This window comes from Ursus arctos, unplaced genomic scaffold (assembly GCF_023065955.2).
Source record: "Ursus arctos isolate Adak ecotype North America unplaced genomic scaffold, UrsArc2.0 scaffold_13, whole genome shotgun sequence".
Lineage (NCBI taxonomy): Eukaryota > Metazoa > Chordata > Mammalia > Carnivora > Ursidae > Ursus > Ursus arctos.
Window position 1 is genome coordinate 55,055 of NW_026622797.1, and position 12,998 is coordinate 68,052.

Here is a 12,998-nt window from a genome sequence, read left to right on the forward strand (position 1 = left end):
ACCCATTAGCCAACTAGGGCCTCTTCCTCCTGCTGATTCTCCTCTCAGGGTTCTGGGGTTTTCCTCTCCAGGGACAGAGAAGGAACAGGGACAGAACTGTTCTGGAGCTCCGCTGAGACCTGACCCCATCTACTGTCTTTCTCTCCCCCAGCCATGCTCCTCCCAGTGAGGACACGTGCACAGGGAGTCTCAGGGATTGTCAATCCTGATGTGTCACCTAGCACTTTGGATGGCAAGGGACTGGACACACTTACTGAAATAAAAGAAGTTATTATTTTTAATCATAGAAATAAATTATTACTTGTAAGAGGCAAGTTAAGAGTGGGTTTGTACCTGACAGGCCCAGGGGCTCACATTTTCACAGTGTAACCTGGACCCTCTCCAAACCTCCATCCTGCTAAGTGCTCTGGGGTGGCCCTATTCCCAGGCACAGTCTCTCTTACTGCATCTGGGGCCTCCTACAGCTCCAGGCTGACACCCACTCACCATTCATTCATTCTACTGGGAAGGGTTTCTCTTTCCCTTGGGTTCCATGTAAAGTCATGACTTTCAGTGTCTTTGGCCCGGCTTGGGTCACACTCTCATCCTTGAAGCCATTAGAGCACCCAGAGAACAGAGCATGGGGTTGGGTAGACTTGGATCATACACCCATCTCTGAGGTGGATGGAAAGTGGGGTCTGCCCTCTGGAACTGTTTGGATGGGAGGCAGGTGAGATGTGGTTCCCAAAGACAAGCTGAGATGCTGGACTTGGATGTGAGAATGGATGCCAGGCTGGGAAAGCAGCAGATTCCACATCACTGGTGGCTGACTGCACGGCTGTGGGATCTGAAGCAGGGAAGGAAGGAGTCACTTAGGGTCAGGGCTGCAGCCGCCCATCCAGTGCTCTTGCTGTTCTCCCACAATGGCAAGACACTCTTCCACTTGCTGAAAAAGCAATTCTGCTGTTGATGGGAAACTCAAGGCTCCTGCCCTGGGCATTGGGTCCTCATGTCTCAGAGACTGGAAGGCACACAGACCTCACTTGTGTCTCTGGGAGGAGGGAGTCCCGGAGTGACACCTGCCCCCACATTAATCACCCATCCCCAAAGAACAAACTGGCTCATTTTCCAATCTCTTCTCTCTCATTTACAAAGAGAGAGACCAAATGTGAGGGTGGTAAGGAAATTATTGCTCAGTGAAGCAGTGGAAGACTCAAGATTATTCCACAGCATAAAATTCACACTTGGCAGGCTTTCTAGGGTCATGCATGTGGCTCTCTGAGACCATACAGCCTCAGCAAGAAACTGCCCACTGGGAGACATAGGTTCTCCTATACCCTTGATTCCTAACAAGTATGCATGTCAAATATTTACATTATAACCGAGGCCAAAGGACTGCAGGGCCAGTCTGCTGTATGGCAGTTGTACCCAGAGCCACACTCTGTATTTGGAGGATTATTACTGCTCTTAGCAGGCTCAGAGGCTGTGAGGGAGGAGGCACTTGTCTCAACCACACAGACCCTCAGAATGAAAATATCTCAAGAAGCTGTCTACACTGTCCATGGACCTGTTACGTTGCCCAGGAGCACAGTCAGCTCAGTGATTGTCATGGGGGTTGTCAAGACCCAGGCTGGCAGGAGCTGGAGGACCACAGATGCCTGCCTGCCTGCCTGGATGTTCGGAGGTCAAGGGCTGTTCTGTCTGAGACTTCATTGTCTACTCCTGTTCACTTGGATGGGATGAAGGATCCAGCCAGTGCCAGGAGGGCACCACCAGCCCACAAGAAAGCTGCAGACAGGGGCTGGTAGGCCACCACACCTCATCCTATATAAATCCACACATGCTTACTGAGTGCCCTGTGCTGGAACCTGGGAATCCCCAGGCAGAGTGGGGCCAGCAGCACCCTTTCCAGGTGGGAGGATCCTACATGATCTCTGAGGCCATCCACAACCCATGATTCGGGTTGGGTTGGATTTGAAACAGTCAGTGACCTGTCACATATTTTACTCTTCTTTTAGAGCCCAACACTGAGGGGCTCCCCAGACCAACTCCTGATATATAGGTGACCATGACAGTCCTGTCCATCCTAGAGGCTAAGAGGAAAATAGAGAAGAGACAGAAGATAGGGAAGGGGGCCACTTATGATCAAGCCAAACCCTGACCTTCACCCTGACCCAGATCCAGGCCCTGATCTAAACACTGACCTTGATGCTGACCCAGAATGTGAGGCTGACCTGGACCCAGACCAACAGCCTGACCCAGATCCTGTCCCTGACCCTAAACCCTGAACCTGACCTGTCCAACAAATAAGGAATACCAAGTGAGAATAATGAGAAACTAGACTCCAAAAGAAAGGTCCAGGGGCGCTTGGGTGGCTCAGTTGGGTAAGTGACTACCTTCAGCTCTGGTCATGATCCTGGAGTCCCAGGATTAAGTCCTGCATCGGGCTCCCTGCTCAGTGGGGAGTCTGCTTCTCCCTCTGACCCTCCCTCCTCTCATGTTCTGTCTCTCTCATTCTCTCTCTCAAATAAATCTGAAAGAAAGAAAGAAAGAAAGAAAGAAAGAAAGAAAGAAAGAAAGAAAGAGAAAGAAAGAAAAAAAGAAAGGAAGGAAGGAGGGAAGGAAGGAAGGAAGGAAGGAAGGAAGGAAGGAAGGAAGGACCATCCAATTTGGATTGTGGAGATTCAAATGTCTGGCTGAGCATTTGGGGCTGTGATGGCTGAGCAAAACCACTAGAGACCCTAAACAAAGGTGAGGATATCTAATACACCAGTTTTTCATCCAGGGATGGGTGGAGACTTGGCCCAAAGACTCCCTGTTCCAGGTGGCTTCCAAGGACAAACTAGCCATTCCAACCAACAATACACAGTGAGAGATGTCCTACAGTGGTGACCTCAGGGCCATTCTGCTCAGCCTCATTTTCTCCTCAGTGTTTTGGGAAAACATCTTTTGCTCTTTATAAACCTAAAATTATTAAGTGGTCCCTGTAAATTCCCTTGTGCAGGTGGAAGAGTCTAGTGCCTAGACAATCTGAGGCCAATGGCAGTGCAGCAGCACACGTGTTCAGCTGCAAAATGACTCATCCTCGCCAGGGCTTGTTCCATGCAGATACTCTGCGATACTTGTAATTCAGAGGCATTGACCTGCCCTCTTTGCTCCCTTTACTTGGGGGTGATGAAGTGAGTCACAGCTGAACCTCAGCAAAATAAAGACTCATAAAAAATCCATTCCCTTGAGATGACAGTTTGGGGGGGGTGCTAAATCACATCCAGAGGGGAGGTGTGTACCTCAACAGAGGGGTGGGAAGGAGGCACAAGGGCCAAAAAGGTCACACTGGAGAACACCACTTGGAGACTCAGGAAGAGAGAGGAGTGGAGGTGGTATCGATCTCTGAAATGAAAACTGATGTTTTCAGATCCGTTGTAATAAAGACAGAAACTAAAGCTGAGCCATAGGCTACAATAAGTCAGGGGAAAGAAGGGCACTGAGAAATCTGAACATTCGTCCACTAAAAAATAGGCTAGATTTCATAATACATTGATTCCAAGTAAAAAATGTTCAGGAATTAATAATAAAAAGCAGAGGGATCTACAGCAGGGGAACTGAAACAGATCTCCCAAATGGGTTTCAGTTTTCAAGGCCCGTCTCTGGCATTATCTCATCTTCATATGATTGGATTCTGTGTATCAAAAAAGAGAACAGTATTTCACAGACTTGAGGTGTGAAAAGTCACTGAATTCTCTAAGCAGTCTGGGACGCTACCGCTGGAAGGAAAAGTTTGTTGAGTAAAACTGAGCTGGAGCAGGCGTCACCGGAGTGAAGCGGAACGTCCCTCAACAATCTGCTTTTACGCACTGCTCCCGGACTTCAACAGACAGAAGAAACTAGTTTTTCTTCCTCAGCACGCAATTCACATCCACAAATAACCTATCTTATTAGGGATGTGGCTTACTCAATTCCAAGAACGTAGTTTTTAAAAATAAACATTCTTGGGGCACCTGGGGGCTCAGTCGGTTGAGCGTCTGCCTTCCGGTCAGGTCATGATTCGGGGGTGCCAGGATCGAGTCCCGAGTAGGGCTCCCTGCGGGGGGGACTCTGCTTCTCCCTCTCCCTCTGCAGCTCCCCTGCTCATGCTCTGTCACTCTCTCTGAAGCAAATAAATAAAATCTTTTTTAAAAATTAAAAAAAAATAAACATTCTCCTATTGTTTTCCCATCAGTAAAACAGAACCGAATTTAATCGAAGAATGATTAACATGTGCTTTGGGAAACAAAATACCACCACAGAGGTTACACTAAGATGAACGCTGTTCAAGTAAAATTAAAGAAACTTGCTTTCCAAAGAAAGGAAACGTTAGATGTAATTTTTCTATAAAATAATTACTGGAAATAGAAGCATCGGAGCCATAGCTACATTTGCTCGCGTCCGGTTGAGATTTAAACAAGAAACGGCCAATAAGATCCTCGCCGCACCGAAGGGGCGCAGGCCTGGATCACCAGGCAGCGCTTCGGGCCGTGTCGGCCCCACGTGCGAGGTGGAGGGGCTGCAGGAAAACGAGCGGGGACAATAGCTCCTCTGCAGGTTGCGAAGTTGCAGACCTGCTGCATTTAGCATTGAAATTATATTGTCAATTTTTACTTACAAAAATAAAACTCTCGGTGTTCGACGTGACAAAGTCTGCCATGTCCAAAAGGCAGAGAAGAGGAAAAAAACAAAACTAAGGACACAGTTGAAATAGTGGTGAAACTTGCACACGTCTCTTCTCGGTACATTAGAGTAAATTCCTAAACCCTAAATTCCAACCCTTAAGTCCTAGCCCCGCCCCCTTGTCACGGGACCGGAAGTTAGGGACGCGCGGAGAGACCTGACGACCGGCCGTTTCCTTAGTCCCGCCTCCTCTCCCCGTGGCCCAATCGCTTCTGAGACGCCGTTCCGCGCCTTCCGGTAGCCAACTTCCGTCCTCCGGCTGCGAAGCGCAACCTTCCGAGCGCCCGGCTCCCCTCGCTCTATGGCGGCCACCTGTGCGGGGCCGGCTGAGCTGGGCTTCGTGGAGGAGGCGCCGGCCTGGCGGCTGCGCAGCGAGCAGTTCCCAAGCAAGGTGGGCGGGCGGCCGGCGTGGCTGGGCGCAGCCGGGCTGCCGGGGCCCGAGGAGCTGGCCTGCGCGTTGTGCGGCCGCCCGCTGGCCTTCCTGCTGCAGCTGTACGCGCCGCTGCCCGACCGCGCCGACGCCTTCCACCGCGGCCTCTTCCTCTTCTGCTGCCGGGCGCCGCCGTGCTGCGCCGGCCTGCGCGGTGAGCGGCCGCGGCGCCGGGGGCCGGTGGGGGGTGGTCGCGCCTCCAGCCGCCACGCTTCCCGGCGCAGTCCGGGCCCCAGCTTCTGGGTTGCCAGTGGGTACGGAGTGTGCGTGCTTACACCGACAGAATACAAATTGTGCTTTTCTGGAAAGCTGCGCCTGCATAATGTTTCCATTCTTCTGCACCCAGTGTGACCTTCGTCAGTTCAGGTTGTTGGGTACCGAACTAGTCTCTTGTTCTCCTCTCCCCTTTCAGAAAATAGGATCCCTGAAGTCAAAAAGTTCCCTCTGTGTCTCTTTTTAAGAAATTAGTGTCTTTTCAGTCCCGTGTGGACTGGAGGCTCAAATATTTCCATTGCTGTATTGTTTTATTTACGGTATCTACAACATTTCTCCTCATTTTCTCTTAGTTTTTAGAAATCAGCTACCCAGGAAAAATGACTTTTACTCGTATGAGCCACCATCTGAGGATCCCCCTCCAGAGACGGGAGAGTCTGTTTGCCTCCAGCTCAAGGCTGGTGCTCATCTCTGCAGGGTCTGTGGCTGTCTAGGCCCCAAGACGTGTTCCAGATGTCACAAGGCACATTACTGCAGTAAGGAGCATCAGACTCTAGACTGGAGGTTTGGGCATAAGCAGGCTTGTACACAGTCAGGTGAGTCAACTCTTTTTAAGTCAACCCAAGTTTTTTGTTTTGAGGATAAAAGTTAAGATTAGAGAAGGCATTCTACTTTCAAAATTTTAGTAACTGGTAACATGAACACTTCTATGAAAGAGCTGTGAGGTCTTGCCTGCTCAGTTATGTCCTAAATACAGGCGTTTAATTTATGACCTAAACTGCTGGAACTATGTGTATTAATTCACTAGGGAAAAGTGTTACTGCACAGAATATACTTTAGAAATGGGAAATTATTGAACCCTCTTTAAAACTAAATGACGAGTAATGATGCTAGTTACCTTTTCGTGTTTCAGATTATTTGGAGAGAACAGTTCCAGACCACAACTTCCTTTTTCCAGAATTTGAAATTGTAATAGAAACAGAAGATGAGATTACACCTGAAGTTGTTGAAAAAGAAAATGAATCAGAGATTATGGGGAGCATGGGTAAGGAGTCCGTCTTAGAACTTTATTCATTAAATGATTAAATATAATGCTAACTTTGGGGCGCCTGGGTGACGCAGTCGTTAAGCGTCTGCCTTTGGCTCAGGGCGTGATCCCAGTGTTCTGGGATCGAGCCCCGCATCGGGCTCCTCTGCTATGAGCCTGCTTCTTCCTCTCCCACTCCCCCTGCTTGTGTTCCCTCTCTCGCTGGCTGTCTCTGTCAAATAAATAAATAAAATCTTAAAAAATATATATATATATAATGCTAACTTTATTCATTATATGATTAAATATAATTAAATATAATGATTAAATATAAATATAATGCTTAAAGAAAAGGCTCAGTATGTCAAAAAGAGAGGTAGGTACTGACAGGAAGTCAAATCACTTTCGAGTCTGTAGCCTGTGACTTTCAAACACTATCATTTGACAGTATCCTTCCTGTATCTCCACTCCTGGGCATATGTATATCAGATAGACTCTGGTTCTGATGAAGACATGTCAGGGTAAGTATCCAGGTGGTCATTTGGGTAGGGCTTCTCCACAAGACGCTGGAAACTTGGTAAGTTCACCTGGATCCAAGATCTGTTTCTCAGATCAAGGTCGAATATGTGAGACACTTAGCATAGTGTTTGGTGGGTGACAGGGGCCCTTTAAATGTTTCTCTTTCATCTACATAGTTTCAGATACCCAGTTTTACAGGTTATCTCGAGATGATGGTACGCTAATGTAGTGCCTAGGCCTACCAGATACCTAAGAGAAGGATTAGTACCCAACATTTATTCAGCACTTACTCTGCATCAAGGGCTATTTGTGCATGATCTCATTAAAATCCTGAAAGCAGTACAGTGAGTTAGAAACTGTACCTCATTTTGCAGTGAAGAATTTGAGGTTGTCTGGGTAACTTGTTTGGTCATGTAACCAAAGTTGTTAAAGGCTTAGAACTGCAGTTTGAGCTCACATGTTGTTGACTCCAGAATTTGAGCTCTTAACGACCACAAAATTGGTTTTAGAGTCTAAATCAGACTTTTAGAATATCAGTTTACTGGTTTATAGTTCATATTCAGGTGATATCAAAAATATACTTTGGGGGACGCCTGGGTGGCTCAGTCGTTAAGCGTCTGCCTTCGGCTCAGGGCGTGATCCCGGCGTTCTGGGATTGAGCCCCACATCGGGCTCCTCTGCTGGGAGCCTGCTGCTTCCTCTCCCACTCCCCCTGTTCCCTCTCTCGCTGGCTGTCTCTATCTCTGTCAAATAAATAAATAAAATCTTAAAAAAAAAAATATATATATATATGTACTTTGGTACATGTAACACAGACTAAATCCTGTTGAGGACAGCAGTGGTTCAGGGAGGTCGGATTCTAGGAGAGGAGTGTGCAGCAGTGTGCACAGAGAACAAGCTGGTAGGTCCACAGTGAGAGTGATGACTGAGTGAGTGTTCCACCTGGGAAGAGACATGCATGAGACACGAAGAGATCGGGACAGTCCAGGCAGCTTAAGGGCAGTAGTGAAAATAGAAGGCTCAGTGTTTGTTGGGTGTCCTGTCATCTACTGGGCACAAGTGCTAAACCCAGGACTTGGGTCTGTTCTTTTAAATTGAAGCTTTGAGATAAGCAGTCACTAGGAACCTGCCCAGTAAAGTGGGGTACCCGGAAAATCAGATGATCTTGAAGGACTATGACGAATTAAAATAGGGAAAGCCTGTGGGAACATCTGGTTTTCACTGTCTGATTTGACACTAGGTTGGTTGGTTGAAATTTCCTGCCCTCATCATGTGGGAATTGTTAAGTCGTAGGAATTAATCCTATTGCCAGAACGGTTAATGTTGATATTTTTCAGGTGAAGCACCTGAGGAAGAATTGGATTCCATGGCAAAACATGAATCAAAGGAAGATAAAATTTTCCAGAAGTTTAAAACTAAAGTAGCCCTTGAGCCAGAACAGGTAAACTAGAACTCCTACAATTCCTTTTGTGTTCTTTTCAGGTGGTGTTTTCAGGGTACAGTCCCTGAGAAGTAACTACAATAAGGCTAGTCTCTTGTTACAGGAATCCTTCACACAGATGGTCTGCTGATCTGTCAGTAGTTACTGAAAAACTACAGGTTATACTGTTTATCATGTAGGGTCCGTATTTTAAAGAAGGCATCAGAGGCAGATGAGTAGGATGTTGCCTGTAATACAGGAAGTTTGTACCAGTGGCAGAAAGAAAGGAACAGATATTCTTGCCCATTTATCCAACAGGAACCTTTTGATTGTAAAACCAACGTGACATGTTAACACAGACACTGGTTTTGTGAAAAGAAAAATGGGCTTTGGGGTTGGGAAGAATCCCGGGTCCTAGAGGTAAACGAAGAGCTCTGATGTAATTGCATCTACAGTGTGAAAAAATCAGAGGCTAGTTTTGAGGATGAAGGAAGAATGTAGGTGCAGAGTTAAGTGCTCAGCAAATGTTGCCCTGCTTCATCTCTGTTCTTCCAGTATCATTCCTCTTAAAGACATTCACCATAACCCTAAATCACTGAAGAAGTTTCAGCCAAACTCCTGTAAACCGGTCACTGAATCAAATATCCAGGGGAAGAATATCATACGAATAGACCTAGGTCCTAAACTGCGAGGGTAGTTTTTAGCAATGCATATGCTTTTAACAAAGCATAGGAAGGCACTCTGTTGACATATAAGATCTTACAATGAAATTTATCTCTGTAGTATTTATCTAAACAACCGTGTATTACTTGGCATTTGTCCCTTTAAAATTCATTTAAAAATATATATATGTATATATTTTGAGAGCGCGCACAAGCAGGCGCGGGGGGGGCAAAGGAAGAGAATTTTTTTTTCATTTTAAGATTTTATTATTTGAGTGAGCATGCAAGAGAGAGCATGCACGCACACCTGAGCAGGGGGAGAGGGGAAGGGAGAGGGACAAGCAGACTCCATGCTGAGCACGGAGGCTCCATCTCAGGGCCCTGAGACCATGACCTGAGCTGAAACCAAGATTTGGGCGCATAACCAACTGAGGCATCCAGACACCCCTGGTCCCTTTTAAATTTTTTTTTTTAAGATCTTATTTATTTATTTGAGAGAGAGAGTGAGAGCTCGAGCAGGGGGAGGGACAGAGGGAGAGGGACAAATAGACTCCACGCTGAGCAGGGAGCCCGATGCGGGACTAGATCCCAGGACCCTGGGATCATGACCTGAGCCAAAGGCAGCCGCTTAACCGACTGAGCCACCCAGGCGCCCCCTTTTAAAATTTTTAACTGAGGTTCCTTTTATCTGTGAAAGTAAGCAAGACTCTGGGCTGCATTTTGGATTCAGAAACTGGTAATGGAGAAACAGGATTATGGTGGGACCCTCACAAAATACCCCTAGGATTCAGATTCTAATCATATTATCAGCTATGAAATAGGATTTTTGATATCCTAAGTCAGATAAGCTAAAATAACTGATTTGATGACAGTGAAAAAGCATTAATGGTGCCAGGTTTGAGGTGGGGGATGGTAAAACTGCGTTGCAGATGAGCGTTCCATCAAGGGTCTCCAGATCACCATCCAGTCACGTGCTACCACCGGGAATCTAGGTGAGATGTTGGTGATTTGCACATGACCCTCGTTGATCTTAGGTTCTCAGATACGGCAGAGGGATTACACCCATCTGGATCTCTGGTGAAAATATCCCTCAAGAAGAAGATATTCCACATTGCCCTTGTGGTGCCAAGAGAATATTTGAATTCCAGGTATGACCTTAAATGAGTACTTTAATATGTAATCACCCTGTTATGTTATTAAATGCTCTAAAACTTTACTGAAGTAATACATGCACATAGGTCCTGTTGTTACTACAGAAAGTGTCTTGTCCCATCTAAGAGCTTATTCCCTGGAGGGAATTGTCTTTTACAGTTTCATCTGGTAGTTCTCTAAATAACATGCCTTTTCTGATAACTTCTCAGTTTGCTAGTTTTTAGACATTATCCGTTGACTGGCACGTGCAATAATGAGGATTTAAATGTAGTTCCTTAAACCATCTGGCCCATCCTCCCACCTCCCAGTGTGGTTACATCATTATTTTTAGTGTCTGCATTTTGTTACCTTGTAATTTTAAACATTCCTTCTTTTCTTGTTACGGCAATTAAGGTCTTTGTACTTTGTGACAGGAGTGTTCTAGAAGCCTTAGAAAGGTTTGGTCTTAGTTCGTGGATTTGTTAGGAAAACGGATATAATCATTAAGACAAATGGTTTTTCAAAAGGAATTGTTAGAATCACAATCCATTTGGGTTAGGTAGAAATGCTCTTGAACTGTGGATCTGCTGAACCTTACAGAGTGGTAATAATTGTTTAGGGTAAAAAAGGAATTGTGAAGACTGTATCCAATAGTTATTGGTTCTTAGTGTCAAAGTTGGAAACTAAAAGACCAGGGTAATCGCCCTGGCAAGGAAGATCTGTTGAAAGCAGACAGTGCTCCTTGCCTCAACGCAGGGCTCTAATCGTGTCATCCTCTTCTCAGGTCATGCCTCAGTTGCTCAACCACCTAAAGGCCGACAGACTGGGCAGGAGTATTGACTGGGGTGTCCTGGCTGTCTTCACCTGTGCCGAAAGCTGTAGACTCGGGATTGGCTACACAGAGGAATTCGTTTGGAAGCAAGATATAACAAATACACCCTAAGGACAATGTCGTAAAGCCTTAAAAATGCTCATAATCTCTTACACCTTACAAGTCCATTTCTAGGACTTTATCCTAAACAAAGGTACAAAGGTGTTGTTTTAGGTGAGTTTACCATGTGTAAATATTAGTGCAACAAAAATGTGTGGCGACAGGTAATTAAAGAAATTTTGGTGAATCCCTACAGCAGAAGGTAATACAGTCTTAATGATATATACCTATATGCACAAGATACAGGTTTAAACTGACACCAAGATATTCATAGTATGTTCATATTTTTGTACAAGCATTTATACATGTGGATGTCCACAGAAATCTGGAAAGATACATACTCTGTGGGAACTAGTTTACTATGGATGGTGGGACTAAGGGAAATGATCGTTTTACCTATGTGTTTGTTTCTTTTTACAATAAAAATGGGTTAATTGCCTAATTAAGGCAATACATTACTCAGAGCATTTTTCGTCCTAAAATTTGCAATGTTAAAGCCAAGAGAAAACTATTTGGGTAAAACCCAAAGAGACGTGACTGGTAATCAGGTCACTGTCACGGGCTCTAGGTTTCATGGAAGCCCAGAACACTGGAAGAATATGAAACCCCAGTAGGCTGGTGAGTGTGATAAATAACTGACTTCAGAGAGCTCTGCTTTGAAACTGACCTTGGTCAGCCAACAGCACTGTTCACAGATGAGAGATGCAAGGCAAGAACGATGGTCTTTCTCCCCGCACCCCCCAATCTCATGCCAGTGTACACATGGGGAGTAAACCCAAGTAAGAAGGCAGGAATCGGCCACTGGAATTTCCCTCGGGAAGTCTGGCCTTGAGGTCAGCTAAATCTGTTCACCGTGCTAAGGAGCCTTCCAGCCCCTAGTGTTTCATAATTACGTTGTGACAATTCCCAGTTCTTCCAACACCAGTGACACCTGCCCAGCACTAAAGCAAGCCTGAAGGGACACTGCTGTTGATCAGTGCTTAAAAACCAACAGCTAATCTAAGCTGGCTCATATTCTCCCCACAAGTGCACCTTTTAGGATGTAACACCATTAGCTAATGTCACTGACTACCTATTTCACTACACTTTTATATGAGGAAGTCCTGGTCTGTTAGCCCAGGTTATGTGTGTACCTATATATGTGTAATTCATAAAGGTGTGTGTATGAAATACAATGAAACATACCTCCATATGGGAAACCAGTATGGAATTACGACAGGGAGATTTGTTACTTAGGCTACTTTTAAATACAACCTGTAAAGAGGGAGGATGGTGTCACAGTTTTCAAGCTGGGAGAGCAAAGTCAGAATCACCTGCAACTATGGTGATACAGCCCATGGCTACTGGAGGACACATTACAGTAGTCGTCAACTGGTAAGAATGAACAGTTGGTAGCAAGCTCAGTGGCTTCTCGAAAATTGGACTAGTGGGGGGGTCTTCACATCGCCAATTGTAAATGATTCTTAAAGTCAGGAGATGTTACAGTAAGTTTTCCAAAGCAGAACAGTGCCCTGACTACTAAGGACTTTAAGCAAATCTATTAGGGTCTGCTCAGAGACATCACCAGATGACTGTGGACATTCTTGCAGGTATGTTGGGAATAACCAGCCAAGCTCTCCTTTAGATGTGGATCTCTACCAAGTTCTGGCAAGTAGTGTGAGGGTTAGGGTCTTTCCACTTATAGACTAGTCCAAATCAACAGAAAGAAAATGTCACAATGTCAACTAGCATCCATAAGATAGCCATCGTATGAAAAATAATACGAAATAAAAATAACCTAAAACCAAAAATTTACATAAAAACACTGAGCAGCTCAGTTAAATGAAGTCTCACCCAGTAACTTCCTGTAGAGGATGTCATTCACTATTGCCAATCCATGTACCCCACTGTCTACCAAAACTTCTCTTTGGCTCAGACGCTGCCTGACCCGACTGCTCACCCCTACTAAGACAGCAGTACATTCACCAGTCCTTTTATTT

At 45.6% G+C, this 12,998-nt stretch overlaps 1 protein-coding gene across 1 annotated transcript; it reads left to right on the forward strand.

Moving 5' to 3' along the window:
* The first annotated feature begins 4,920 nt into the window (after positions 1-4,920).
* On the forward strand, positions 4,921-11,478 carry PDCD2 (programmed cell death 2). Its single transcript, XM_026487977.4, has 6 exons — positions 4,921-5,270; positions 5,683-5,925; positions 6,243-6,374; positions 8,213-8,316; positions 9,992-10,105; positions 10,873-11,478. Exons 1-6 carry the CDS (start codon positions 4,988-4,990, stop codon positions 11,029-11,031), a joined length of 1,035 nt encoding a protein of 344 aa, XP_026343762.1. The 5' UTR covers positions 4,921-4,987; the 3' UTR covers positions 11,032-11,478.
* The last annotated feature ends 1,520 nt before the right edge of the window (positions 11,479-12,998 follow it).